The sequence below is a fragment of the Crinia signifera genome, chromosome 1 (genome assembly GCF_055691185.1).
Source record: "Crinia signifera chromosome 1, ASM5569118v1, whole genome shotgun sequence".
Lineage (NCBI taxonomy): Eukaryota > Metazoa > Chordata > Amphibia > Anura > Myobatrachidae > Crinia > Crinia signifera.
In genome coordinates, this window is record NC_139217.1 from 310,731,760 (window position 1) to 310,758,498 (window position 26,739).

A 26,739-nucleotide genomic window follows, 5' to 3' on the forward strand; every position below is an offset into this window, starting at 1 on the left:
ACATGTGACCAAAAAATACCAGTTGGGTGCATGGCAGGACTCAAAAGGGAAGGAGTGATTTTTGGATTTTGCAGCTCAGATTCTGGTGGAATTTTGGTGGGTGCTATGTCGCATTAGCAAGACCCCCCAAGCACCAATACAGTAGAACCCCCCCACAAGTGACCCCATTTTGCAAACTACACCCCTCAGGGAATTCATCTAGGGGTATAGTGTACATTTCAAACCCCCAGGGGTTTCACCAATTTTGATACAAGTGGGCAGTGAAAAAGAAAAATTACATTTTTTACACAAAAATGCAGTTCTGGCTCAAAATTTTTCATTTTCAGAAGGTATGAAGGAGAAAAAGCACCCCAAAATCTGTGCCCCAATTTCTCCCGAGTACGGCAATGCCTCACATGTGACCAAAAAATACCAGTTGGGTGCATGGCAGGACTCAGAAGGGAAGGAGTGATTTTTGGATTTTGCAGCACAGATTCTGGTGGAATGAATGGTGGGTGCTATGTTGCACCAATACAGTGGAACCCCCCCACAAGTCACCCCATTTTGCAAACTACACCCCTCAGGGAATTCATCTAGGGGTATAGTGTACATTTCAAACCCCCAGGGGTTTCACCAATTTTGATACAAGTGGGCAGTGAAAATGAAAAATTACATTTTTTTACACAAAAATGCAGTTCTGGCTCAAAATATTTCATTTTCAGAAGGTATGAAGGAGAAAAAGCACCCCAAAATCTGTGCCCCAATTTCTCCCGAGTACGGCAATGCCTCATGTGTGACCAAAAAGTGGCAGGACTCAGAAGGGAAGGAGTGATATTTGGAGTTTGCAGCACAAATTCTGGTGGAATGATGGTGGGTGCTATGTCGCATTAGCAAGACCCCCCAAGCACCAATACAGTGGACCCCCCCCACAAGTGACCCCATTTTGCAAACTACACCCCTCAGGGAATTCATCTAGGGGTATAGTGTACATTTCAAACCCCCAGGGGTTTCACCAATTTTGATAAAACTGGGCAGTGAACATGAAAAATTACATTTTTTTACACAAAAATGCAGTTCTGGCTCAAAATTTTTCATTTTCACAAGGAATGAAGGAGAAAAAGCACCCCAAAATCTGTGCCCCAATATCTCCCGAGTACGGCAATGCCTCACATGTGACCAAAAAATACCAGTTGGGTGCATGGCAGGACTCAGAAGGGAAGGAGTGATTTTTGGATTTTGCGGCTCAGATTCTGGTGGAATGAATGGTGGGTGCTATGTGGCATTAGCAAGACCCCCGAAGCACGGTGAAATGATGAACCTAATATTCCATAGATGTGTGGTATATTTTAAAACACTCCTTTATACATAGGCCGGGTTTGTCGGGGCAAGTGTCACACTGGAAAATAGTTTGCTTTCTTATTCCCTTTTTATAGCAAACTTTGCACCTTTTTTGTGTCCTGCCCTTTTTTCCAGTGGAGGGGATTTCATCAGGAAAATGCTGCCCTGGTACAATACGGGGGCCAGTACTAGAAGTACTGGGGCCCTCTGCCTGCTGGTTCCCAAATATTAGGCCCTTTATGACTTCCTCTTGAAAGTGCATAAATGTCCCCCTCTGGCCGGTAGAACGGAATAGCACGTAAGCGTTATACAGTGCCATCTGGATGATATACACGGCCACCTTCTTGTACCAGATTTTTGTTTTCCGCAGGGCACTGTACGGCTTCAGTACCTGATCAGAAAGATCCACTCCGCCCATGTACCTATTGTAATCCAGGATACAATTAGGTTTGGAGGTGTGGGTACTGGTACCTCGTACAGGGACGGAGGTGGTACTGTCTCCGTGAATTGTTGTCAGTATAAGGACATCCCTCTTGTCCTTATATTTGACCAACAACATATTTTCGGTGCATATTCCCCTGCTTTCACCCCTTCTCATTATTTGGGCAATGTGCGTTTTTGGGAGGCCTCTTTGGTTCTTGCGCACAGTACCGCAAGCTGCTGTACCTCTTGAACCAAGGGCCTTAAACAGGGGGATGCTAGTGTAAAAGTTATCCACATAGAGGTGATAACCTTTATCCAGGAAGGGGTGCACTAAATCCCAGACAATTTTCCCACTAACACCTACGAGGGAGGGGGGGCATTCTGGCGGTTGAATTCTTGAATCCTTCCCTTCATAAACCCTAAACCTGTGGGTGTACCCTGAGGTGCTTTCACACAGCTTATACATTTTTATGCCATACCTTGCCCTCTTACTGGGAAGGTACTGGCGGAATTTAACCCTTCCTTTAAAATGTATAAGGGACTCGTCGATACAAATAAATTTTTCAGGGATGTACACCTCTTCAAATTTGGCACTGAAATGATCAATGACCGGCCTGACTTTGAATAGCCGGTCAAAGGTGGGATCATCTCTGGGTGGGCACTGTGCATTATCGGTGTAATGTATAAATTTAAGAATTGTCTCAAATCGAGTCCGGGGCATGGCCATACGGTAAAATGGAGTACTGTACAGAACATCTGTACTCCAATATTGCCTAATTTCTGGCTTTTTTACTATGCCCATATGAAACACCAGACCCCAAAACGTCATCATCTCTACTGCATCTACAGGGGTCCACCTAGCAAATGATGACGTGGGGTTTTGAGCAATAAACTGCTGGGCATATAAATTAGTTTGGTCCACCATTAAATTTATAAAATCATCAGAGAAAAATAATTTGAAAAAGTCAATTTCTCTGAGACCTGTGGAATCAAATTGGATTCCTGGCATGGCCAAAAACTCAGGAACCTGGGGCTCAAAATTGTCTGGTGGTGGGGTCCATACTAGATCAATTATTGGGGGGGGAATCTCAGCTGATCTACGGGGGCGTCTTTGAGGGGGTCCCTCATCAGCAGAGGAGGAAGAGGAGCTTAAGGCAAATCCTTCAAATTCCCCGCTTGCATCACTGCCTGTGTCAGAGTCAGAAGCAAGCATGGCATATGCCTCCTCCACTGAATACATTCTCCTGGATGATTGGGAGGACATTTGGGAGGACATTTGGGAGGACATTTGGGATGCCATTTTTATTTTTGTGTTACCGGTAGTGAAATGTTTCAACACGTGTATAGTGTAGGGGGGGGCACAAACTTTATTTCAATCCGGGGGGTATGTAGTGTGTAGTGTGTATGTGGTGCAGAAAAAAAAAAAATGCTTTATACCAATAAAAAAAAAAAAAATGAAGGGGTTAAAAAAAAAAAAAAATGAAGGGGTTAAAAAAAAAAAAAAAGGAAGGGGTTAAAAAAAAAAAAGGTCCTGCGCCAAAAATTGAGCACAGATGTTGGTCAGTAACGTCTGTCACTGAACAGCGCTCAAAGGCAACAGGAATTTGATCAAAAAAAAAAAAAAAATAGATCAACCCTGTGCCGAAAAAGATGATCAGTGATGTACGTCACTGATCAGCGCACAGCGGCCACAGGACACCCACAAAATCACAGTGTGTGTAAAAAAAAAAATTAAAAAAATACCCCACAGCACACACACAAAAAAAAAAGGTGATCAGTGATGCGACACTGATTACCAGTGAGGTGCAGCAGGTGCACAACCTTTGGTGCAACTGACAGGTATATATATAAAAAAAAAAAAACCTCTGTACCCCCAAAAAAGTTGCTGATCACCTCAGATATAGTGATCAGCACAAAAGGCGGGGACAGCAGACACAAAATTTAGCACTCTCTATCACTATCTCTCTCTATCTCTCTATCTCTCACTATCTAACACTATCTAACACTCTATGACACTGCAGCAGCAGCACTCACAGGTATATCTATATATAAAAAAAAACCTGCGCCCCCAAAAAGTTACTGATCAGTTAATTTATACTGATCAGCACAAAAGGAGGGGGCAGCAGTCAGTTATATAAAAAATATATAGCACAATCTGTCACTATCTCTCTCTATCTCTCTCTCTCTATCTCTCTCTATCTCTCTATAACTATCACACTGCAGCAGCACAAAATATAGCACTCTGTCAGTAGGCCTCTCTCTCTATCTCTCTCTCTCTATCTCTCTCTCTCTATCTATAACTATATCACACTGCAGCAGCACAAAATATAGCACTCTCTGACACTATCTCTCTCTCTATCTCTCTCTATCTCTCTCTATCTCTCTCTATCTCTCTCTATCTCTCTCTATCTCTCTCTTTCTATCTCTCTCTATCTCTCTCTATCTATCTCTATCTATCTCTCTATCTATCTAGCTAATACTAATACAGTGCAGCAGCAGCACAATATCACAGTATGGCACAATTATTGCACAGGATCCAGGAAGCAATCAGCAGCGATCAGGTAAGTATTGCAGCAAGTATTTCTGGTCAGTATGGCGGCAGGGGGGTACGGTGACCGCACTGCACGCTTTCCAGACCGGAATGGCGTCTGCAGTGCAGTCACCGTTAGTTTAAATCTCCCTCCTTGGCTGTGATTGGTCCGTCGGTCCGACGGACCAATCACGGCCTTTGGGGGCGGGCGGGGTGAGGTGGGGTGACACCAGTGTCACCCTTACACCCCGCGGTGATTGGTGCTGTACTTTACAGCACCAATCACCTCTGATCCCGTGTCACCGGCGAACGTTATTCGCCGGTGACACAGGAAAACGCTGTGAATGGCTGTTCACACTGAACAGCCAATCACAGCGATCGCCGACGGGGGGGCGGCATCGCAGCCCCCCCGGGGCATGCACGGACATGTCTGCTGTCAGGGACAGCAGACATGTTGAAACTGTCACCGCGTCTATAGACGCGGTGACAGTTTAAATCCATGACGTACATTTACGCCATGTGTCGGGAAGTGCTTCCCGACCATGACGTAAATGTACGTCAAATGTCGGGAAGGGGTTAAGGCGGCAATGCCGCTAGAGGAGCAGGGGCAGAACATTGGAGTGTTCACACTGTTTTCCGCCTATAAACCATAATTGGAGATGCATACACACTCTTAAGATATCTTGTGGAAGTTTCTGACCATTGCCAGCATAAGAGGGGAATAATGTACATTTTGATGATATCCCAGCTTCCCAAGTAATAGGTTATCCAACTTATTGGATGACTCTCTGCCTATACATTCAGTATTGACAGCTGTTCATTGCAGCCAATATTTTCCCCAAACCTTTCCCTGCCACCATGGATCATGCAGTAGACATTTTGTTCTATAAATTGGAGCAATGATGTGTAAATTTACACCTCGAAAACCCACAATGATAGCCTTTAGATAAGAACTGAGCCTTCACCAGTCTCCAATTAATGTGCCCAAAAACCAAAGTATTTTATAATAATGGTGCTTTATTGGATGGCATAGGCTCTACAATCCGTACTTGATCAACCAAAATCCACAGAATTTTGTGAAGGGATTAAAGCTGGGTACACACCTGAAGAATTATCTGCAAACATATCTACAGACCGATAAGGCAGTGCGTTCTGCATACACTCTGCCGGATCAGTATAGTCTGAAATTTAAAACTCGGTGGGCATTTACATATACACACACTCACTTCCGCTATCAGTTACCACCACCTTGTGCAGTGAGTGCATGCAAGGTTTGCAGCTCACACATACACACCGCATAATACATGGATATATCTTGATATATCAGCCATTGACTGTACTTCACAACCGACACAAAAGATCTGTTAATTAAATAGTTTTGACCTAACACAATTCACAGTGGCCAACAGACCAGCAATATATTTGCCGCTCAGTAGAACGGCGGATATATCATCCAGTGTGTACCCAGCATTACTTTTGGATATGGCTTTTGAAATAAAGTTCAAAACCATTCACAAAATGGTAATGTGCTATCTACTCCTTCCAGCACACTTTAGACAAAGCACTCCTCATTGATCAGCATAGGCCAGGGCTGGCCAGAACAGCCCTCAAGATATACTAACAGTTCATGTTTTCCAGACCACCTAGCTGGTGCACAGGTGCTGTCACGGCAATCAAATAAATGTGGTGCATTCATTCCTAACTGACGCATTCTACAGATGCACAGGTTGTGTGGAAAACATGAACTGGGGTAGAACTTTCTTTAGTGGATTGCAGAGCTGTCCATACCAAATATGGATAGTAGATAATGTAGAGCTGGGACTGAATATCAACTCGGACAGTCCTAGATTAGAGTAGAGTCCATCTACAGGTAAGAGTATTACCTTGGCTTGAGGCTATCCACAGTAGTGTCCTGGAAGTCTGAAAAGCACATTACGGTGTTGTGAACTAACTGCGTTGAACTATATCTCCAAAACCATAACAAAGAGTAAGACTTTAATCCCTTCACAATGTTGTGTGGACTTTGGTTGTTTAAGCACTGATTGTAGTGCCTATGCCATCTGCTTTTAGTGCTATAAAGATAAAATACTTTTGCTTATGTTTGTTTTATATGACAAACTCCTTACATCTTCTGCAGCTCGGTTGGGAGAGTTGATGCATTATAATGAACGCCTTGCTTTGTTTACATTTTTGCCACAATTAATATAAAAATGTAGGTTTCTTTATTTTTATTTTTTGCAGATGCTTTAGCTGCCAGTTTTTTTTGTTTGATTTAAAATGTGTTGACTTTTGTTATGTTTTCCATTATAGAACAGTTGAACAAATGTTTGATTTTTTTTTTTTTTTCCCTAAATATCGTGTGCGGTTCTTTCTACGTCAGATGTTGCTTGGCTGTAAAATCTAATTTAAAACAGATTGGCTGAGAACAGCAATGATGTCAAATGACCATTTTAATGTCATGCGTAACTTGCTGCTTTTTTTTTTTTGATGTGCTGATTTGAATGACTAGGCAAATTCGACCTTGGTTATGCAAAGTATTCCATTGTTTGAAGTAGTGTGTTTTTTCTTTATGGAAAGATCACACAAGCTAAGTACAAGTGGGAGTGGTAGCCCTTTCTGTTTGAACAGAGCGAACCACATTCATTCTAGAGCTGAGGCTCGTTCACCCAAGTTTAACCAGAAATAACTCATCGGGAACACTACTTTACACATCACCTTAATTGATTTAGATACACTTACAACCTTGTATTACAGTCTGAAAACTCTCCCCCACCCCTTCTACTGTACCTCAAGCCATTCGACCTACTGAATAGCAAAACAAAATTGGAAATGTTAATGTGTGGCAGGCAACTGGGAGAGAATGAAGTCACCATGGTAACAAAGCCACTTTCTCGATGCTTTGCTAAGATATAGCTGAACTGGAAGCAGATGTCTGATCTGAGTATTTTGCCTCCTTCAATGTAAACAAATAACTTGTAGGCAGGTGTTGGAAATAATATGGAAATCCTATTAAGAGGCACTGGGTTCCTGTCAGCCAGGAAGCCGCGACCACAAAGGAAACTGTTGTCTGAATGAGCAGCAAGTCATTTCTCATTAGTGCTTTATCTTTTCCCAGGAAATGGCTGCCTCTCTGTGTGTTCATTCTCCTGGAGTCTGAATGTAAGATGTTGTTCATTCTGCTGTCATTCCCCACCTCCCTCTTTGTTTAAAAAAAAAAAAAAAAGTGTGTTTTAAAGATTAAACCACGTAAAGAGTCTGATTTTTTTTATATTTTCAGTATTTTTTTTTGGGGGGGGGGGGTGTAATTATTAAAATCATTCAGTTGCTTCTGTTGTACTTGGGTAATGTGGCTATACACAACATCATCTATTGTTAAATGCCTACTGCTTTCCTATGCTATTAATTTGTTTATAGGTTTAGAGCAGACATGTGTAAGTCTTGAGGGGGTGGGGTTAGTGAAAAAAACGATCAGAATTCTCACTCTCTTGATTATGGCTTTTGATTGGCCCTCTTAGTCCTCCTTACCTTCCTATCCTCCTTGCTTTCTGAATGGGGCTGTAAGGAATAGAGGAACAGACCTTTTCTCGAAGTGGAAGTGCTACTTTTATTTTTTCATATAGTTTAATACAATTTTTCTTTCGAAAATATATTGGCACATGCAACAATATTCTCTATCATCTATCTCTGTCTTTTTCCCCCTAATATATATAAACTATGGAAAGGTCTATTTCATTGTTTTGTGCTATCGAGAGCTCTCTACATTGTGGCATTGTAAGAGTTAAGTATGTATACACAGTACGTGGTTCGTGAAAGCATAGAGATTGTAATTCAGAGCTTCAGTGCCGATGGCCCCAGAGACTCACTTTATAAAGCTAATAATGTGCTCACTGGTGGTCTCTTGTTACCCTAGCAACAGACCATAGGGCACAAGGTATGTGAAATGCATGAACATCTGTGATTTTTCTTTTTTTCTAAAACATTTTTATTTCTTGGCACTGATTGGGCCACTCTGGCTTGTGCCTGTGACATTGCGTGAGCAGGGATAAGCTAAAGAGCTCCCCTGGGCCTTGCCCTAAGTGGTTGGCAGTATGGAAAGTGAAGTGAGATTTATCCAGGCAGTGCTTTCAGTGGTTGAGGGATTTGGCCTGACACTACTCTCAGTGGGATGTTCCTAGCTTGCTTCTGCTGCACAGGGATATGAATAAAAAATGATCTGGTAAATCTAGGAATTATTGGGTTTATTGGTGTGCCGCAGAATGAATAATCTAGAAGGAAAATGGAAGCAATTGCATAGGAGTGCTGTGTAATTTTATGATCTGTAGTTTAAGTTTCTTTTGCATGCTTTTTGGGTGTCACTAGACTATCCAAGCTGTCTGCAGAATGTGCTCGAAACACACAGAAACTGATAGGCGTGTATGGCAGGACCTGTGTACAGTGTCTGACAGTAATAGGGAGGAGAAGCACTTGACTGTTTTAGGTGATATAGCTGCTTCTCTTTACAGTGACTAAAGACTTATGCTGTGTACCTCAATGCATTGTTACATTACTGTTATTATTGTTATCTTTTATTTATAGGTTGCCATATAGTGGCGCCTTACATAGTCCGTACAGAAGCAGTGCAAACAAAACAAGATAAAGGGTGGGATGTATTAATATAAAACGCTGCCCTCCCGCCCTGTCTGGCATCGCGGTGCGGTGACTGAGGCCCCCCGCGATACCGGTTATGTGGTGTGGGGTGGGGGGGTGTCTCCATCACCCCCCTTGGAGCCTCCTTCTCCCTTCACGCCGGGACAGCTTAGCATGGATGTCCCCGATGCCGCCTCCTCCCCCTGCAGCCGGAAGGATGTTTGGCTGTGTTGCTAGGGGGAGGAAGGGTTTATCTTCTGGGGTCCAGGATGACCTGCATGAAGGTATAAACCGGGGGAGAGGGTGGTCAGCGGCGTTGCGGTGGAAGCGGCGGCGGCAAAAAGAAGCCCATAGGCTTCTATAGGGCATCGCCACCAAATGGTGGCGATAACCTACTATATGGTAATGTCTTAAGGCTCATTTTATTTCTTAAGTAAACATCTTATGGTAACGTCTTAAGGCTCATCCACACCGGGCGGTTTGGAGCTGAAAGCAGCTCAGTTTTGTCGTTTGAGCTGCTTTCAGCTCACCAGCTGCCCAGTGTCTACAGCCTGGCAGTGAGCACAGCCTGGCAATGAGCACTGATGCACACTCCCATATCATCACTTTCCCGGCCGCTTACCTGCTGGTATTACCAGCATATAAGTGACTAAGTGGGCTGCTTTCCATTGTGTCCTGCTATGGAAAGTCATCAATCACCCGGGAAAATCGTTCGGTGTGTATGGACCTTTACAATACGAAATATTGCAGAAAATGGGAACAAGTTATATAACTACTGTACTGGAACCAAGGTTGCTAGGTTATCATTGGTCTACCTACCTAGGGGCGGATTCAGTATGAAATCCCGGCAGTCGGGATCCCGGCGTTCAAAATCCCGACGCCGAAATCCCGACAAGGGGGGGGATCGCCCCCCCCCCCCTTGCGGGCCCGGTGCCTCGCTACGCGCGGCATGCTAATTTATTCTCCCTCCAGGGGTGTCCTGGACACCCACGGAGGGAGAAAGTGTCGGGATTTCGGCGGTCGGGATTCTGAACGCCGGGATCCCGACCGCCGGGATTTAAACTGCATCCCCTAGGGGCAGCCAACCCTGTAACCTGATTTCTACAGCAGGTGACACCAAGTAAAAAAATAAATAAATTGGACACCTTGTTGTGCAATATGTCCTAATGACCACTGATCTATACTATACTAAAGCGATGCCAAATTGGTTCAGCACCAAAAAAAAAAGGTACTCTTTTCTGAATCAGAATTTTTTAGGGACCACATGTTTTCACCAGAATCAATGAAGTACAGAAACGATTTTCATAAACAATACTTAAGGGAATTAAGGAAATGTTTGAGTAAACAGGATAGTCTTGAGTCTGTTTTTCAAGCATTCTAGAGTTGGGGGAGCCTCTCGATTGGGTGGGAAGTGAGTTCCATAATGTCGGAGATGCATGGCTAAAAACCCGCCCCCCCCCCCCCCCCCCCCCAGATGAGTTACAGGAGTTCCTAGGTACTGCTGATACCCCTTTCACACCAGAAACTGCAGGTACCCACCTGGGAATATGGCCCAGGGTTTGGCCCCTTTCATACCAGAAAAGTCCCAGCATTTTCTGGTGTGTGAAGGGGGCGGGGAGGAGGCGTGCAGGCAGCGGGATGGTGGAGAGTACTCACCCCTTTTGCTGGTCCTCGGTGCAGGCCGGTGATCCCCACAGGCAGCGGGCGCGGATGACAGGTCTGACGGCGGGTGCAGATCAAACTCAGTAAGTTGATCTTGAAAATAATTTGCCATTACATGAGCACCCGTGAAGGGAGGGGTGTGGATCATATTGTTGATACCACTTAGGTCGACAGGTGTGAAGGTCGACATGGGTTTAGGTTGACACAGCGTTTGGTCGACACAGGTTAGGTCGGAAGGTCGACGTGTTTTTTTGGTACTTATGTATTATCTGGGCTCCCATGTTAAATGCACCCCATTTTTTCATACCCCTACTATCCAACTACGCATGGAGTTGAATTTATATAGTGTGGCGAGCGCAGCGAGCCACCGTGCCCGAAGCGTGGCGCGCGCAGCGCGCCCCGCGAGGGGACGCGGTCTCATAAGAAAAACGGGAGCCCAGATATTACATAAGTACCGTTTTTTTTTTTTTTTTTTTTTACTCTAATGTTGACATGGACACAGTTGGAAGTCAACCGCAGCCCCTCGCTACGCTCGCCATGCTTCGGCACAGTGCCTTGCTGCGCTCTGTAAATTATTTTATTCTCCCACCACGCCCTAGTGGATGGTAGGGCATGAAACACCGCCTGTCAGCTCAAAAAACCTGTTGACATAACCTGTGTTGACCTTGTCCCCTGTTGACCTTGTCCCCTGTCTACCCAGCGGTGTCTACCTAATGACTGTCAACCTAAGTGGTGTTGACAATACGATCATATCCCGAAGGGAGTAGAAAATTAATTAATAGCCTGGCAGCTGTTTTGTACCAGCTGTAATCAGTTCTTTTGCTGGGAGAAACACAAAGCACACATCACCTTACAATATAGTTAATAAACTTATCATACCAATTAATATTTTTTCTTATTGGTGTTTTGTTTATATAAAAAAAAAAAAAAAAAATCTGCAGCTGACACTTATTTGAGTGCTACATCTCCCCCCTCAGGCTAATGGTTTAGAAGAACTATCCATCTAAACTCAGCCAACATGTTTTTAGCCCTGTACTTATCCTCCTCACCCTCTTAACCTTGTCACTGAGGAGTTTGAACAGACATGGAGCAGCTGGAATGTGAGTGAGCGATTCACACTCGCACCAGTCTGTTTGCAGTGGGTTATTTGCTCTTTATTCTTGTTGAGCTGTTGACACAGGCTTTAGGTACAAATGGCAACAAGCTGAAGTGACGCTGTGCCAGAAAGGCCTGATGATAGTGTCCTACTTTCATTTTCCAACTGTTGAAAAGAATACACATTGAAAGAGAGCAATCTTGCCTTCACAAGTCTTCCTTATCTTCCTCTTCACCGGAGATGATAAATTCATGATGCCCAGTCATGCTATGCTTAATGTAGGACGTATAATTAATCCTTTTACTGGCTTCCAGTTGCCAGTCTAATTGAGCTATAAAAATAACTCACTTGGTGAACAACATAAAGAGTGTAAGCTATATGCTAATCAATATTTTCTCAATTACCTGTGATTTTGTTTTGTCCCCCACCCCCTCTTAGACACTTGATTTGTTTTTAGTGTATTGACCTGCAATGTGATTGATCGGTGAATAGTTGCAGTAATAATCTTCTTAAATTTACGAGGTCACCGTTGGAACTCAGGATAAAATGAAACAGAATGTTCTCTAAACCGGGAAAGGCCGATGTATCATCTTAAATATCATCAGGTTGTACATTTCATTAAGGCAAATGTTCTCTAATTAACTTAACCAGAATAAAGGCTGGCTTTCCCAAGCAAAAATTAGTATAGGCACTTGTCAACGTAATAAGTGACTAAGGATTAAATGAAATTGTATACCCTGAAATAGAATATCCATTTGAATTACAAGACATTTACTGGAACATAATTTAATTTGCATTAAGGGAAACGGTTTTCGTACAATAAACTCTAAATGCATCCGTCATTTGCAAACAAGGGAGGGGAGAAGGTAAGAGCACTTTTATTTGTGCTTAAAAAAGTACCTAACATTTGGGAATTGTCTATGGCAATTAGAAAATGGATTTTCATTATGAGGTCAAAGAACACTTTTTGCAGCACTTCAAATAGTTTGACATGTATACGTGTTTCCACATATATGAACAGTGTGTAATAGGTTATAAATGTCTCACACCTCATGTCTATAACATCCATTGTTAACTGTGTGTAAATAGAAGTTAGTGGTTGCCAAGGAATGCAAATATTGCCTTGATTACAGTCGCTGTACATTAGACTGCAGTGTGCACACATGTCATCGCTCAGTTTGTACGTAGATCTCCAGATGTGATCTTTCTTACCTTGTATGTTGCTGTCCTTGGTCTGACACCACACAGCTCATTTGTTGTTGTAAAGAGCCCGGGGTAATAACAGCAAAGCTGCTTCTTTAATTTCCCTCAAATACTTGAGCATATCTCATTATAGCCACCACAAAGCTCTTGACAGAAAGACTCGTAGGAGCAGTGTCAGTTTAGTGTGTTGCCACAGGGGAACAGAGTGTGTCCTGACATGTCTGGATAACATGGCAGAGCAGCTCATTGTAATGTGATAGGCTTAGCTTTGTTCATGTTTTTGAGTGTCCTTTTGACACCGCTAATGAGTGAGAATATAAAACGATAGCATATTGACAAGCTTGGTCTACTTCCAGAGTAAATTGCAGAAGTTATTTGAGATGCTTGGATAATTCCTCTCCCTGCATTTAATTGCTGGTATGAAAATTTGTATTCATTTTGTAGGCTGCTCGGGGTTGAAGCATAGATTGCAGACACACACACTTTTACAGTCTACCCATTCTCCCCAGCTATAACACTTCTGTTGACTAAGTGGATGTTCCTGAATTACAAGCCTTCAATCTTATGTTGCCACCCACATCTCTTACTGAAAGGTTGAAGGATTTAGGGAGTGTTGCAGGCTGCCAGTTAAGGAGTGATGCAATATCTCATTTACATTGTATACATTGGAAACGTCTGCCTAAAATAACCAAGCGATTAATGTATAACCGTGTAATAGGAATGTTTTTACCTGGATATTTCCCCCCCCCTCTTCCTACAATTACGGCACCATAAATTACTTTCCTTTTTTCCTTAACCACCTCAGTGTTCTATAAACTCAGAAGATAGTTTTGTTACAAAAAAGCCACATTTTCATTGGATACAGATGTTTTATGGGTTGAGTCAATAGGAGATAATTTAATCACTGAAGCATTGTGCTTTCAGTAGTCCTAGAGGCATCAAAACCTAAAAATCATTTATTCCACAAACTAGTTAAGCCTGTCAAAATGACAGCTCCTACAGTACCTCCAATCTGTCCTCACAGCTCCCTTTGTCCATATCCAGGAAGGGTTAGGTCTAAATTTAAGTGGGCTAAATGACCTCCTGACGTCACAGGGGAGGAGAGGGAGTGGATAGAGGAGGAGCAAGGTCGGAAGAAGGGTCCCAAACGGACCCTTGCTTTGCTCGCCACCTGGTTACTAAAGGCAACCAGTGGTGGCGTGGATAGTGAAGGAGGAAGCCCACCCGGCCTTGCTCCTCCCCCTGGGCATGGAAGATCCTTTAGCCCACTAGAATATAGCATCTACCATCCAGGAAGTTTGAAACATCATTTTTGTTTCACTTTCTGTTAAGGAGTAATCTGGTCCGTTCGAGTGGCCCTAGTGTTCACTGGCGGTATTTTTCATCAAAACGGTGAAGAGGATTTAGTAGACATTTTAAAACCATAAATAAGACTTGTTAGCAGACCACTTTGTAGCTGATACAGGACTGAATGAACACCAGTGTAGCCTATTATGCATTAAGTCAATCTGTGCATGCTCGGATATATAAGCCAATGCCAAACGGCACGTATCAAACTATACATTCACTGGTATAAAGCTGGTGAAAAAAAGAATGTTCTATTTTAGGTAAAGATCAATAAGAATGTGCTCATGCAAATGCAGAGGTGTATTTTTGTACCTACACTAGGTTGGGCAAGTACTGATGATGATGATGAGGAGCTGGAGATGCGTAGAGCACTCTCTGCACAATTGAAGCAATATAGTATTTTCCCCATACACTTTCCTTTTGGAGTAATGTATGCCTATTGTACTTCCATCACTGAAATACATCAATCATTAGAAAACCCATTAAAACTGTAAGCAACCATGCTGCTCCATTGTTGCACAGTCAGTAAACAGTTGATTACAGATTTTAGTTGAATTCTGGTTTTGGATTGGTGGATAGCCACCGGTGACACTGCAGCACTGTAGACCTCAATATGAACGAGTCATTTCAACAACAATAATCTTGGGCCACTTCTTACGCTCAGTATCTTGTGTGCTGTGCTTGATGGTCCTTGAATGAGATGCACAAAAGAAAGTGGCTGTCGATGGTCTCTTTGGAACAACGAACTCCTGTCTTGCCACATAAATATTTGTGACATAGCAGATCTTGTTTGGCAAGTCTGCTGCTCCTTTTTGAGTTTTTAGACTCATTTCTGTGGATGGGTCTGACCCATCTTTGTTTAGCAATTTTATACAAGTTTCTTTTTCTTTTTTTTCCCATAGTTAAAATTTCTAAAGAGTTACAGTGGTAAAATTATTCAGCTTGGTATCTTACATTAAACTTAATAACCCCTTAATGTGGAAATGCAGCTTGCGTTGAAATTTCAAGTATTGATATTGCTAGCCCGCTGTCTCCGGCAAAATGTAATAATCTGTTCTCCCAGGCATTTACATCTTGATGGCTGCATTAACCATGTATTGGCACAGTGCTGTTAATGCTGCAAGATTATATCAGTTATTTGAATTATAGATTGAACATGGAATTAAGTATTATTAATCTTAAAAAAAAAAATTAAACTGTGTGCTATATGAATGCTAACAAAAAAAAGTGGTTGAACTTAGTGTATGTGTGTGTATATATATATATATATATATATTATTTTTTTTTAATGGTAAAATGTAGCTACCACTAGCAAATTATGTAAAATCTATTTTTACAAGGCGGACATTGTGATGCTTAGGGGGGTATTCAATCTGCTGCCGCTATTTCCGACATGGGAAATAGCGGCATTTATGCTGTCATTAATGACCGCATTGATGAGGGATCATGGCAAAACGGGCCCGACTTCAGAAGCGGTCGGGCCCGTTCTGCCGATAACGGCCATGGATTGTCATTATCCGGGCCACAGATTGACAATCCACGGCCATTTTCGCGGCCACGCCCCCTTTGCACCGAGTGGCAGGCGGGACATTGAATCCCGCCTGTCGTTCTGCGGTCGATCTGACCACAAGCGGGCCTGGATCATGGCTGTCGGCAGAGATCGACAGCCTTGATCCCACATTGAATACCCCCTTAACCTCCAACACAAATGATTCATCCAATATTCTGAGTTACCAATACAATGAGTGTTATTTATTTCATAGCATAGTCTATTATTTTGTACAGATAATGCTTGTCTACATGTCTAGTTGCTTTTGTATTTCTAAACACCAAAAACTGCCTTACAGATTGTTTTTATTGGGTAAAAAAAAGCTATTTATGACCATGTGGGGGAGATGTACTAAGCGTGGAAAGATAAAGTACCAGTAATTTGACTTTTAAATGCCGGGTTACAGGCTGTATTTAGTAATTAGGAGCTGATTGGTAGTTTCTCTCCTTACTTTATTACTTTCCAAGACTTGGTACATTTGCCCCTGTATGTTTTTTATAGTTTATAAAAAAATATATACAGATAGCGCAGGCCTTATGCTTGCTGGCGATCCGCCAGCAACACGGCGCGCCATCTGACTGAGACGCGCGTGCGTCCCCCACGCACGCGCGTCTCAGTATCCGGGCGGCCGGCGAGGCGGACGCAATACTGTCCGCCTCCCGCTCGAGGGGGGCTGGGGGGACCCGAGGAGGCTGTGGGGGGGTGCGGGCGCCCGGTGTGGGCATCGGGCGACCGAGGGCAGCACCGTCGGAAGGGGACGCGCGCGCACCTCGTGCGCGCGCGTCCCCTTCCGACACACAGATGGCGCGGGAGCAGGGAATGGCTATATATATATATATATATATATATATATATATATATATATATATATATATATATATATATATATATATATATATATATATATATATATATATATATATATATATTTATTTATTAACTGGCTGAACGCATTAAAAACACTTGAGTAATATAAATGTAAATGGAAAAAAAATGTACTGTGTAGTTTACATTAGGGGTCTTATATTCACTTTTTTATTATATTGACAATCAATTTTCAGACTAATCCAAGGCTTAGGCCATTTCACTGGGAGTCTCCAAATGGCATATAAATGCTCTTAAGCACTGTAGTAGCTTAAAGGCATTACACTCGCATGCGGCCCAGCCTCTACTGGACCTTTTTTGTAATGTTTTTTTTTTTTTTTTTAACTTGCTTCACTCAAATTTTGGGTTGATCATAGCCCAGTTTGCTGTAGCATATATTCCATTTGAAGCACTCTGCACGTTCAGTATACGAAAGCATGAAAATATAGATTGCAGAGCCAGACATTTCTGCACTTTCAACTGTGAGATGCAGAACACTGGTGGAACTGGGCTTTTTTACCCATACAAAATTACAAGAGTATATTAACACAAACTGGGTCCATGGAGACCAGCATGTACATGTCTGTTAGGTGGTGGTGGTGGTGGTTAAACCAGGCTCTAATGCAGGAATGTCCAAACTATTGCCCACCAGCTTTTGGGAAACTACACATCCCAGCATAGTTTTAGCAACTCTGTGGCAAGGCATGATGGTACTTTGTGGCAAGGCATGATGGTACTTGTAGTTCTACAACAGCTGGAGGGCCATAGTTTAGACTTTCCTGGTCTAATGCTTCACAGGCATGGTCATTGACATTTTAGGATGCATACACACCTGGAAATACTATCTACTGTGAGATCTTGAAAAATACAGTAGTATGGGCTACACCTAAAGAAATGTGATCTAAAATATGTTTCTGAAGAGCTTTCCCATCAGGACAAAAATATAATGTTGACCTTTACCATTGTTACAAACCATAGGACAAATTTTTTAAGATGAGAGTTCAATTTCACATGGGATGTTGCTATTCGCAACCAATCAGAATCTAATTACTTATTTGGCATTTTCTAGAAGATAATACATAGTATCTGATTGGTTGCCCATTGCAACATCCCATCTGAAATAGAACTTCCAACTTAATTCCATTTTATATAATCCGTTTTATATGGACTCCTTTCTTGCATGCTTTTGGTTGCTGAATAAAGTTGCATTTGTATCAACTTAAAATCCAGTTGTCTACATTTGGAAATATGGTTTCCTATTTCTACAAGGAGAAAGGGAGTGCATCCTGGAATACCTGTACATACCAATACCTTTGAGTGCCAAGTGAATTTGTCAAAATAGGTGTAAAAAATAATTGGCAATCAAACATTTTTATTCATGATGGTGACCTGTAATGTTTACTGTTTTTATACAGGAAATATCATTTTTATTTACACAACATCTTCATTTGAATTAATATAACAATTGTGAGCGACGCTGGCATTTTTAGCTGATATTTAGCAAAGATGGGAATGGGAACTTTGCTGTGAAATATTGATTTTTGTGATTAAAAAAAGAAAAGAAAGAGAAGCTGGTTGGAAAGTCAATCGGTATTGCCCTGTGCCCTCATCTTGTTCTTTTACAACTGGCAACTGTTAAGGACTTTGTAGCCTGTTTGAGAGCGTTCAATTGCCCAGCAATATCCTCACAAGTAGAGTATATTTTCTAGCTCTAGAAATGTAGCTGCCATGCATATTTGCCTGTAGTTAAGATAGTAAGAGCTAATTAGTTGACTTGGAGCACTGTACTGTCTGATCCAGGGGTAGCCAACTCCAGTCCTCGAGAAATAACAGTTCACATTTTCCAGACAACCTAGCTGCTGCAAAGGTGTACTCATTACTAGCTGAAACATTTTCAAAGATCCACAGGTGGAGCTAATTACTTCACTTGTGATTCTGTGAGGGGATCTGGAAAACATTAACTGTTGGTAGCTCTGGAGGACTGGAGTTGGCTACCCCAGGTCTGACCCATAAGGTTGAGGAGATTAATCAGGCGCAGCCATTAACTACACATTCAGCTGTATAAGAATCAGTGCAATTTTAATGCAATCATTACAGGCTTAGGTGGATGTATATTTCACGTGTCCACAATTTAACAACTGATCTCTTAAGACCATCAGAAATGAGGGGATTCAACTTGGCACTCAAACGGTTAAAGTGTATTTGTCAAAATAGGTGTAAACAATTGCCAAGCAAACATTTTACTCTTCATAACGACCTGTAGTGTTTACCTATTTATATAGGAATTATAGGGGGTATTCAAAGCCAGCCACTATTTCCGACTTACAGTAATAGTGGCTTAGAATATTTGATTTAACAATATGGACTTGTGTGGATATCCCTTACATCTGGACTGTAATTGCAGTTTTTTGGGAAAGCTTGGTTTATAGGGTTTTTTTTTTTTTTCTCCCCCATGTATTTTATAGAGGTCTTCTTTAGAAGACTACTTACACTGTTTTGTGTAAAAGAAATTATTCCCTTTTGAAATAAGCTTTGTTCCTGAACCTGGAGTCTGCTTTTTCTGGAGAAAAGACATTTGTTAATACAATGTAGTGTGCATACCAATTAGCCCTTGACCTACGATTATGTTGTTTGAATGGCACTGTGCTTATTTTTCTTTTTCCCTTAACCTCACACAATGCCATTTATTTGGTGATTGTGAACGAAAAATAAAACCTATTCTGCTTTATCTCACTTTGCTTCCCATGTTTTCCTAGGGACTTTCTGATTTTCTCTCTAGCTGGTCATGTTGTTTTGTAGCTTGGGAGCTACGTTACTTAAATGTATTACTTTATTCATTCAAACACCCCCATTTCCCATCCATGACATATATTCAGATACTGGAATTGGGAGGTGGTAAGCGCTATGATTACTAGAGCTGAAGGGCTTGATCAATAGATATATTTGTTTGAAGCCTGGATGTTTAGTGAGGGAATTTTTAGCTGTAGGTATGATTTTATCCTTGTTAGCATTGTTATACAATTCACTCAGATTAAGACCTCATGGGACAAGACACTAGTCTGGTCACATAAATGTCTCTCCACGAAACCACACCTAAAAATGAGTTAGTGTGATATAGGCTATTACTAGGTATAGTAAGTGACACTGGTGAAGTGTGTTTTCATACACGTGTGATTGAGCCCTTGTGAAAGCAACCTACTGGAATTATTTTAACCGGAAATACATCTTGAAGACATACCAATCTTTTGGGCCATGTAACCTCCATCTCAGCTTCCATACTTTTACACAGGGTACACAGTAGATGACAGCACAAATGCTGCAATGATTACCCTGTAACTGTCTGAAACTCCCCAACAAACCATAAAGTGCATAAACACTAAATGATCTTACAAACTTTGATTGTGCAGGGGCCACATCAAGGAGTATGCTGCTGTTGACGATATAGTCAGGATTGAGCTGCATGTACAGACAGTGGGGGTCGCTAACACCATTCCGGCGCATGTATAATTAATGATAAAGTGTGCACTCCACTAGACAATATGCACAAAAATATCATGAACAATGTCTTATGTATATCATTTTAATTATTTCTGTGGCACTCTTTCCTTCCATTCCCAGTACGATAAAGGTTCCCATACACTACTGCAATTTTGACCTGATTCCAAAGGATCGGGCTGATAAATCAGACCAAATCACACGTGTTTAACAACCCATACGCATTGGGTCAGTTCCTTGTAATTGATCCGATACTTATTTCCTAGCACGGCGCCCGTCTCATTGATTGTATGCCTTAAGTGTAAGGTACTTACACTCCACGTGATGGACCTGATTTTCTGTCAATCACCTGCTAATTTGCCGGTGAAAGAGAAAATCGCGTTGATCGCGGCCCATTATAATTTTCCCATAGAGAATAATGTTAAATTATTTTCAAGTCAAAATCAGGTTGATAGCGTCGGTCGCGGCCCATTATAATGCGCCGCGATGCGATCAACGCGATTTTACATGGGGGACAATGGGAAATGGGCCAATATGGCCAATTTCTCATTGAGTATGGTTAATGACCCCCCCCACCCCACTATTGACGTCAACCCGAAGTGCGGCGAGCCCGCGAGGCGAGCGACGGTACGCGTCCTCCGACCTTTTCATACCCCCACTATCCAAGTCGGCGTGGAGTTGATTTTATAAAGTGTGGCGAGCGCACGTGTATACCTGTGAAGTTATGCGCGGGGCTCGCCACGCTTCGGGCTCGCTGCGCTCGCCACACTTTATAAAATCAACTCCACGCTGACGTGGATAGTGGGGGTATGAAAAGGTCGGAGGGTGCGTACCGTCGCTCGCCACGCTTCGAGTTGCCGTCAATAGTGGGGTGGCGTTAACATTGGGAGGGCATTTAAAACATGAGGGGGGTTTTCTATAAAAATGGGGGGTTTTGGGGCTTTTTACATTGAAATCGATGTAAAATCGGGTCTCAGGGACCATTTTACATTGATTCCAATGTAAAAATCAGGTCGATCGCATAGCATGCGATCGACGCGATTTTTCCGACCCGATCAATACAATCAAAATCGCGGGCGCTGTGCTAGGAAATAAGTACCATTGATCCTCCTGCACATATAATAAATCAGATTGGACCCATCAGCAGCACATCATGGGTGCTTTTTAGCAACCATTCTATATTTGGTCAGATACTGTAGGTGTGCGCCAGCAGTCCAGGCAGCGGGGCAGGCAACTGCAGCAGAGTTAAAAAAAACTTTCTGTTGGGCGATGAGCGGCAGGCAGCAGAAAGAATTTAAAATAAAACTTTCAAAAGACTGGCATGTGAAAATGGCACTTCAAGTGAGCATCGTAAATTATGAAAATCAATTTCATGATTTTGCACGACTTTGAGCTGAAAGCAGCCCAGTTTACTCATTTGAGCTCAAAAGCTGCCCAATTTGTAAGGAGCAGTGATGAGTGGTGATGCGCAGTCCTGCATCATCTCTGGCCCCACCGCTCATCTGCCAGTATTACCAGCAGATGAGCGACGGAGTGAACAGCTTTCCATAGTGTCCTGCTCACAGTGTGTGCACTGAATTTTTCAGCCCAGCAATTTTCTCAATCATCGTCAGCATACCCGCTGGGCAAAATCATGTGTAGTGTAGTGTTTTGTAGCAAGTTTTTTATTTTTATTTTTTTCTAATCCATTATAGTATCTTGGTCTCATAATTGATATTCATTCTTAATACACAGCAATTCTGCTGTAAATGTTGTGACTGACAGTGGAAAGGAGAATACAAAATATTTGCCAAGTCTTCCATCATAACAAAAAACTATTTGAATGTTTGCACCTCAGTGGCACTTATGTTGCTTTTAGGTGGTATTAGGTGTGTTTTTTTGTAATGTTTTTACATACTCTTCTAGGGCTTCCATGTGTGCCCAGGGTAGCTGCGTTGTTTCATCCTGAGAATGTTCAGTTGTCTTCTAGTACTTGTTTATTTTGACTGTTGAGATCTAATGGATACTTACAAGCAAAATACTGTAAGTGAGAATAATTACTGGAACCTTAAGATCAGGAGAGTTTCATCAGGCCTTTTAATCAGCCATTACCTAACTCTTGCAGTACACATTTGTGAGCGGCTTCCTGCCTTACCTCCCTTATGAATATGTGTGCGCTGCTGTACTTAATGGAGTACAGCATATGTTGTTTAACAAATTGGAAGTGGTCATTTCGGCGTGTTATTTTATGATGTTAAATGGAGCATAGAGACTTCTTTCTAACATGTCAGTTTCACAATGTGTTCCGTGAAGAAATGTGACATCTTTTTTCAGTCCATTATGAATAATGCTCCCTGCTGAATTATGTCACCAATACCGCACTTCATTAGATTTCAAAATTCTTTTATCCGTTCCGCAATTTGTACAGGAAAGTGACAGAACCTGTTAAAAGGATCTAATGCTATTCAAAGTGAGCATGTCATAGGCAGGGGAATTAACTAATGAAAATAAAAGCAGCAACTTTTTGGTATGTATATTTTGTCTGCTTTGAAGAATTCCCTTTTTAGGCTGCCCAAACCCTGTTCTATGGGTAAAGTCCTCTTATCATTTTGAGGTGGAAAATCCCTTTTCAAAATCCTCAAGCATCCTTTCATATTTACAAATATTTCAGGCATCCAGCATGTGTAATGTTACCCTTGGGTCATCTTACTATGTTATCCATATCTAAGTTAGGTATTTGCCTTAGAAACCACAGAACATTTAAAGATTCCTCTTTTGTATGAGTTCTGTCCATGAGACCCCTTTTACTTTAAATAGGAAAGATTTCCAACTTTGGTATTTAAAGTCTTACATATTTATGTATTCCCTTGCAACACAAGGAGGCATTTAAGAAGGGCATAATGTTTCTTGGTGACTATTGACCTCGCTCGCAGTCTGAGAGGCATCTATTGGCTGACAGAAGATTATACAATGGTAATCACCTTTGTAGCTGTCAGACTGTTATTTGGCCAATTGTAATTATCAACTTTGGGCCAGGCTGGAGAAAAGTTACTATAATTGTCAATTATGGTTGTAACATCTCTATGCTGTTTTACTCTGCAATTTGTATTTTAAGGTGTATATTTAATAATGTAAAATGACTTCATATTTACCATTAGTAGCCTCTTCATTATAGTTTGCAGTTTAACTTTTTGTCCTATTTAAAGACAATTGAACCTATAGAAACAAGCTGGTTTGTTTTAAATAAAATAGATCTGAAAACGTGTTAAAATTGTTGGAAGATATCAAAACTTTCAATTATCACTATATATAAGGCTACATTTTCCTCACCTGTTCGAGGTAAAGTATTGCCAGTGACCACTCGGATATAAAAATGTTGCATTTCAAATTAATCATGTGTGTGTCTCCTGGTGCATAAAGGAGTCTGTATGCAAAGCACAATTTAATTTGGTGTGGGGGGAAAAGCCATGTCTCCTGTCTCAGTTTGTCCAGCAAACTCTAAATGTATTACGTCCTGCTGTAAAACGCTAGTAGTTTTATAGGCCCTAACTGGCTGAGAGGAGCTACTTGGTGTAACTGATTTATAAGGACACCACTTTCACTGCGAACTTGATAACAATACATAAAAATGTGTCTGAAATGGAACCATACCCACTTGTGATGGAACTTTCACTTTAACACACAATAAACCGATTGAGGGTAATAAAACAACATCCTGTCCACAAGTGATACAATTGCATGTCAAATCTATAGTAATGTGTTCATGGTTTCGCTAACAATTCAATTGTGTTTTTAACATGCAAATCAAACACCAATAGGTACCAACCCCTAATATGTTGGTTTTAAGATATGTGTAAATACTTGACTTTGTAACTGACCCTGGGTCACAATATTACCTCTTTGCAGAGCTCTTCTGTGTCCCCATCTGCAAGTTTCAGAGCAGCAGAAAAACACAGAAATTCCGCAGATTACTCCTCAGACAGCAAAAAGCAAAAGACAGAAGAAAAAGAAATAGCAACTCGTTACGTAAGTATCAGTGGACTTCTATTCTACTTCATGCTTAAGTACTGAGTCAGACTGGACCGGTAAATGTAAACTCATTTTGACAATAATAATTCTGTTCTATGATATTCCTTTATATTTAATGTTCCTAGTTGAACGTGACTGACGCAGTATATATTTGACAAGCAAATATGCTTAATGGATCATAAAGAAGCATAAATATTTCCTAAGGGTGTATTTGATTAGTCTGGACGTAGCCAAGCATTTGTTTAGTGAGAAGTTAGTACAGTTCATATGTTGTATGTGTTTACTTAGTCATCAATATGTTGCCTTAGAACAATTGTTAACTTGAACACCTTTCAGACTTGGAGTATTCACTTTAGCTTCATTTACTGACTGTGAGTACAGAAAGAAACTCCTGTATATCCTAATGGTAAGCTAGGTTCCTGATGTTAACAATCTATACATTTATTTATATTATTGCAATCCAGTCTCACACATAATGGACAGATTAAGCATTGCTCCAGTGTGTATGCTAGTACTTTTTCAGCAAGTGATATTACTAAGTAGCCTGTGGGCAGGCTGCCTGCTCGCCAGGTCCTACTGTTATGACAGCATGCTAATCCCCACTTCCTTACATACTGTAATGACATTATCATTTGGTATGTATGTAATTTCCCACAAGCTACCAAGTGCTATCCTACTCTGATTCAATGTGAAATTCTGAAGCTCGCATGTTGGGAAGAAAGTAGCATTTCCATTGGAACCTGGCTGAATTTCCACTTTGTTTGACTATTTTGCAGACATGTCTGTTACGTATGGAGCCTTGATTGCTTTAAGTAAATAGTTTCATTGTAATGTACCCAACCTTATGTAAGATGTACAGCTGTGAGTTCATTGGTTCTAGAAGAAGATAACTCCACTTTTTTTGCATATTGCAGAGAAAAATATGCTACCAACAATTAAACATTTTTGAAATAGTAATCTGGGTTTATTTAAACTTAATGTTGAGTCATTCTAGCCTGTATAGTGTCCTACCAGCTGAACTACTTCCCTGGCGTAGTTGAATTATTTACAACCATGCTATGCATTATTTTACCTGGTCTCAAACAATGCTACTAGTTAGAAACAGAGTGAACAGACAATTGCTTCACTGTACCCTCCCCCAGTTCTGATTGGTCAGCACAGCAGGGTCCCCCACCCCTTCAGCCAAACCCCCCCATCTCTTCAGCCCCCTATTGTGTACCTAGCAGCTGCTCAGATGAGCAGCTGCTATCAAAATCAAAGTTTTATATTGGTCCTGATGTTTATATATAAGCACATTTTTTTAAATTAAAAATACTTTTATGATAAGTGTTTAAATAGATGTTCTTGACCTAATTCAACCAGCAACTTGTGTAAACTTGCTTTTATGTACTTTTTTTTTTTTTAAGGGAGATTTTAGCAAGAACTAGGTTACAAAAAAAAGTTGAGCCAAAGTGGTGTTTTATAATGTATCTGGTACCATCATGCTATCCATGTGCCTAAATTATTTATTATAGAACAAATAAGAGTCAGATACTTACTTATCCCTCTGTCTATGTCCTGGATTCTTAGTAATCACTTAAAGTCTCTTAGAATATGTTCTAGTACATAAACTGGTGGTTCTGACCATGAATATTTTGTAGGAGAAAGCAGTCATTGTTGCTAAATGGTTGAAGTATTAAATTGGGTAAACTAAACCACATGCCAATCTCCACTTATGTACTTGTTTATGTCATGCTCAGCACCATATGATAAGCATTTTATTTTTCATGCAGGACAGTGATGGTGAAAAAAGTGATGATAACCTGGTGGTGGATGTTTCCAATGAGGTGTGTCTTTTGTATAGTTATATATATATTGTTTGCTGTATATGTTTGTTTTATCATTGCTCTACATAAAGAGGTTTTAGATGTTGCAATTAACATGTTAATAGCAGTGATATTGCAACATCTTCATTTTGTTGTTAAAAGGACCCTTCTTCGCCAAGAGGTAGTCCTGCACATTCGCCAAGGGAGAACGGTTTGGATAAAGCACGACTTTTAAAGAAGGATCCACCAATAAGTCCTGCCTCTATTGCATCTTCAAGCAGCACTCCTTCTTCAAAGTCCAAAGAACTCAGCCATGTAAGACCACTTGTTATATAATTAAAATATTTGTACATACATTGCTGTATGTCTATTATTAGATCTGCTACCGTTAGCCATTTCCATGGGTGAGCATGTGCGGGTGTTTGTTTTACTGCCAAATAGTGTCTATCACTAGCCAGTATCTTTCTAAACAAATGCAGATATTGTAGAGTGCGAAAAAGAAGACACAATGGTTTTATTGAAGTAAAAGAAGTTTGTTTAATAAATAGGTTGTTGTTGTTGTATGCATTTTGTGCTGCAAATAATGCATGATCACTAGTTGCCAATACTTTGGTCACTGGTCTAGGTCATTTTAGCTGAGCTAATTGAGTGCGAGATGTCAACAAAAGAACGGACTGTTGTACAAAGTGTTTTTAGAGTTCCAGAAGTTACAAATGATCTGTGATCGATGCTTACTTTTAGAATACAATATGATTATAGATATATTTTCAGGTGTATTCAAAAAGCATTGCTGTAGGTATTGGGTTATAGAGGT

At 41.2% G+C, this 26,739-nt stretch overlaps 1 protein-coding gene across 14 annotated transcripts in view; it reads left to right on the top strand.

The window, feature by feature from the left end:
- LOC146079053 (transducin-like enhancer protein 4) overlaps positions 1–26,739 on the top strand; it is a 113,622-nt gene that overhangs the window by 61,749 nt on the left and 25,134 nt on the right. For all 14 annotated transcript variants that reach the window (XM_083186152.1, XM_083186156.1, XM_083186154.1 and 11 more), the window contains 3 exons: positions 23,998–24,117; positions 25,893–25,946; positions 26,088–26,240. In XM_083186152.1, coding sequence (XP_083042278.1) covers positions 23,998–24,117; positions 25,893–25,946; positions 26,088–26,240 — 327 coding nt within the window. The remainder of the gene's footprint in view (positions 1–23,997; positions 24,118–25,892; positions 25,947–26,087; positions 26,241–26,739) is intronic.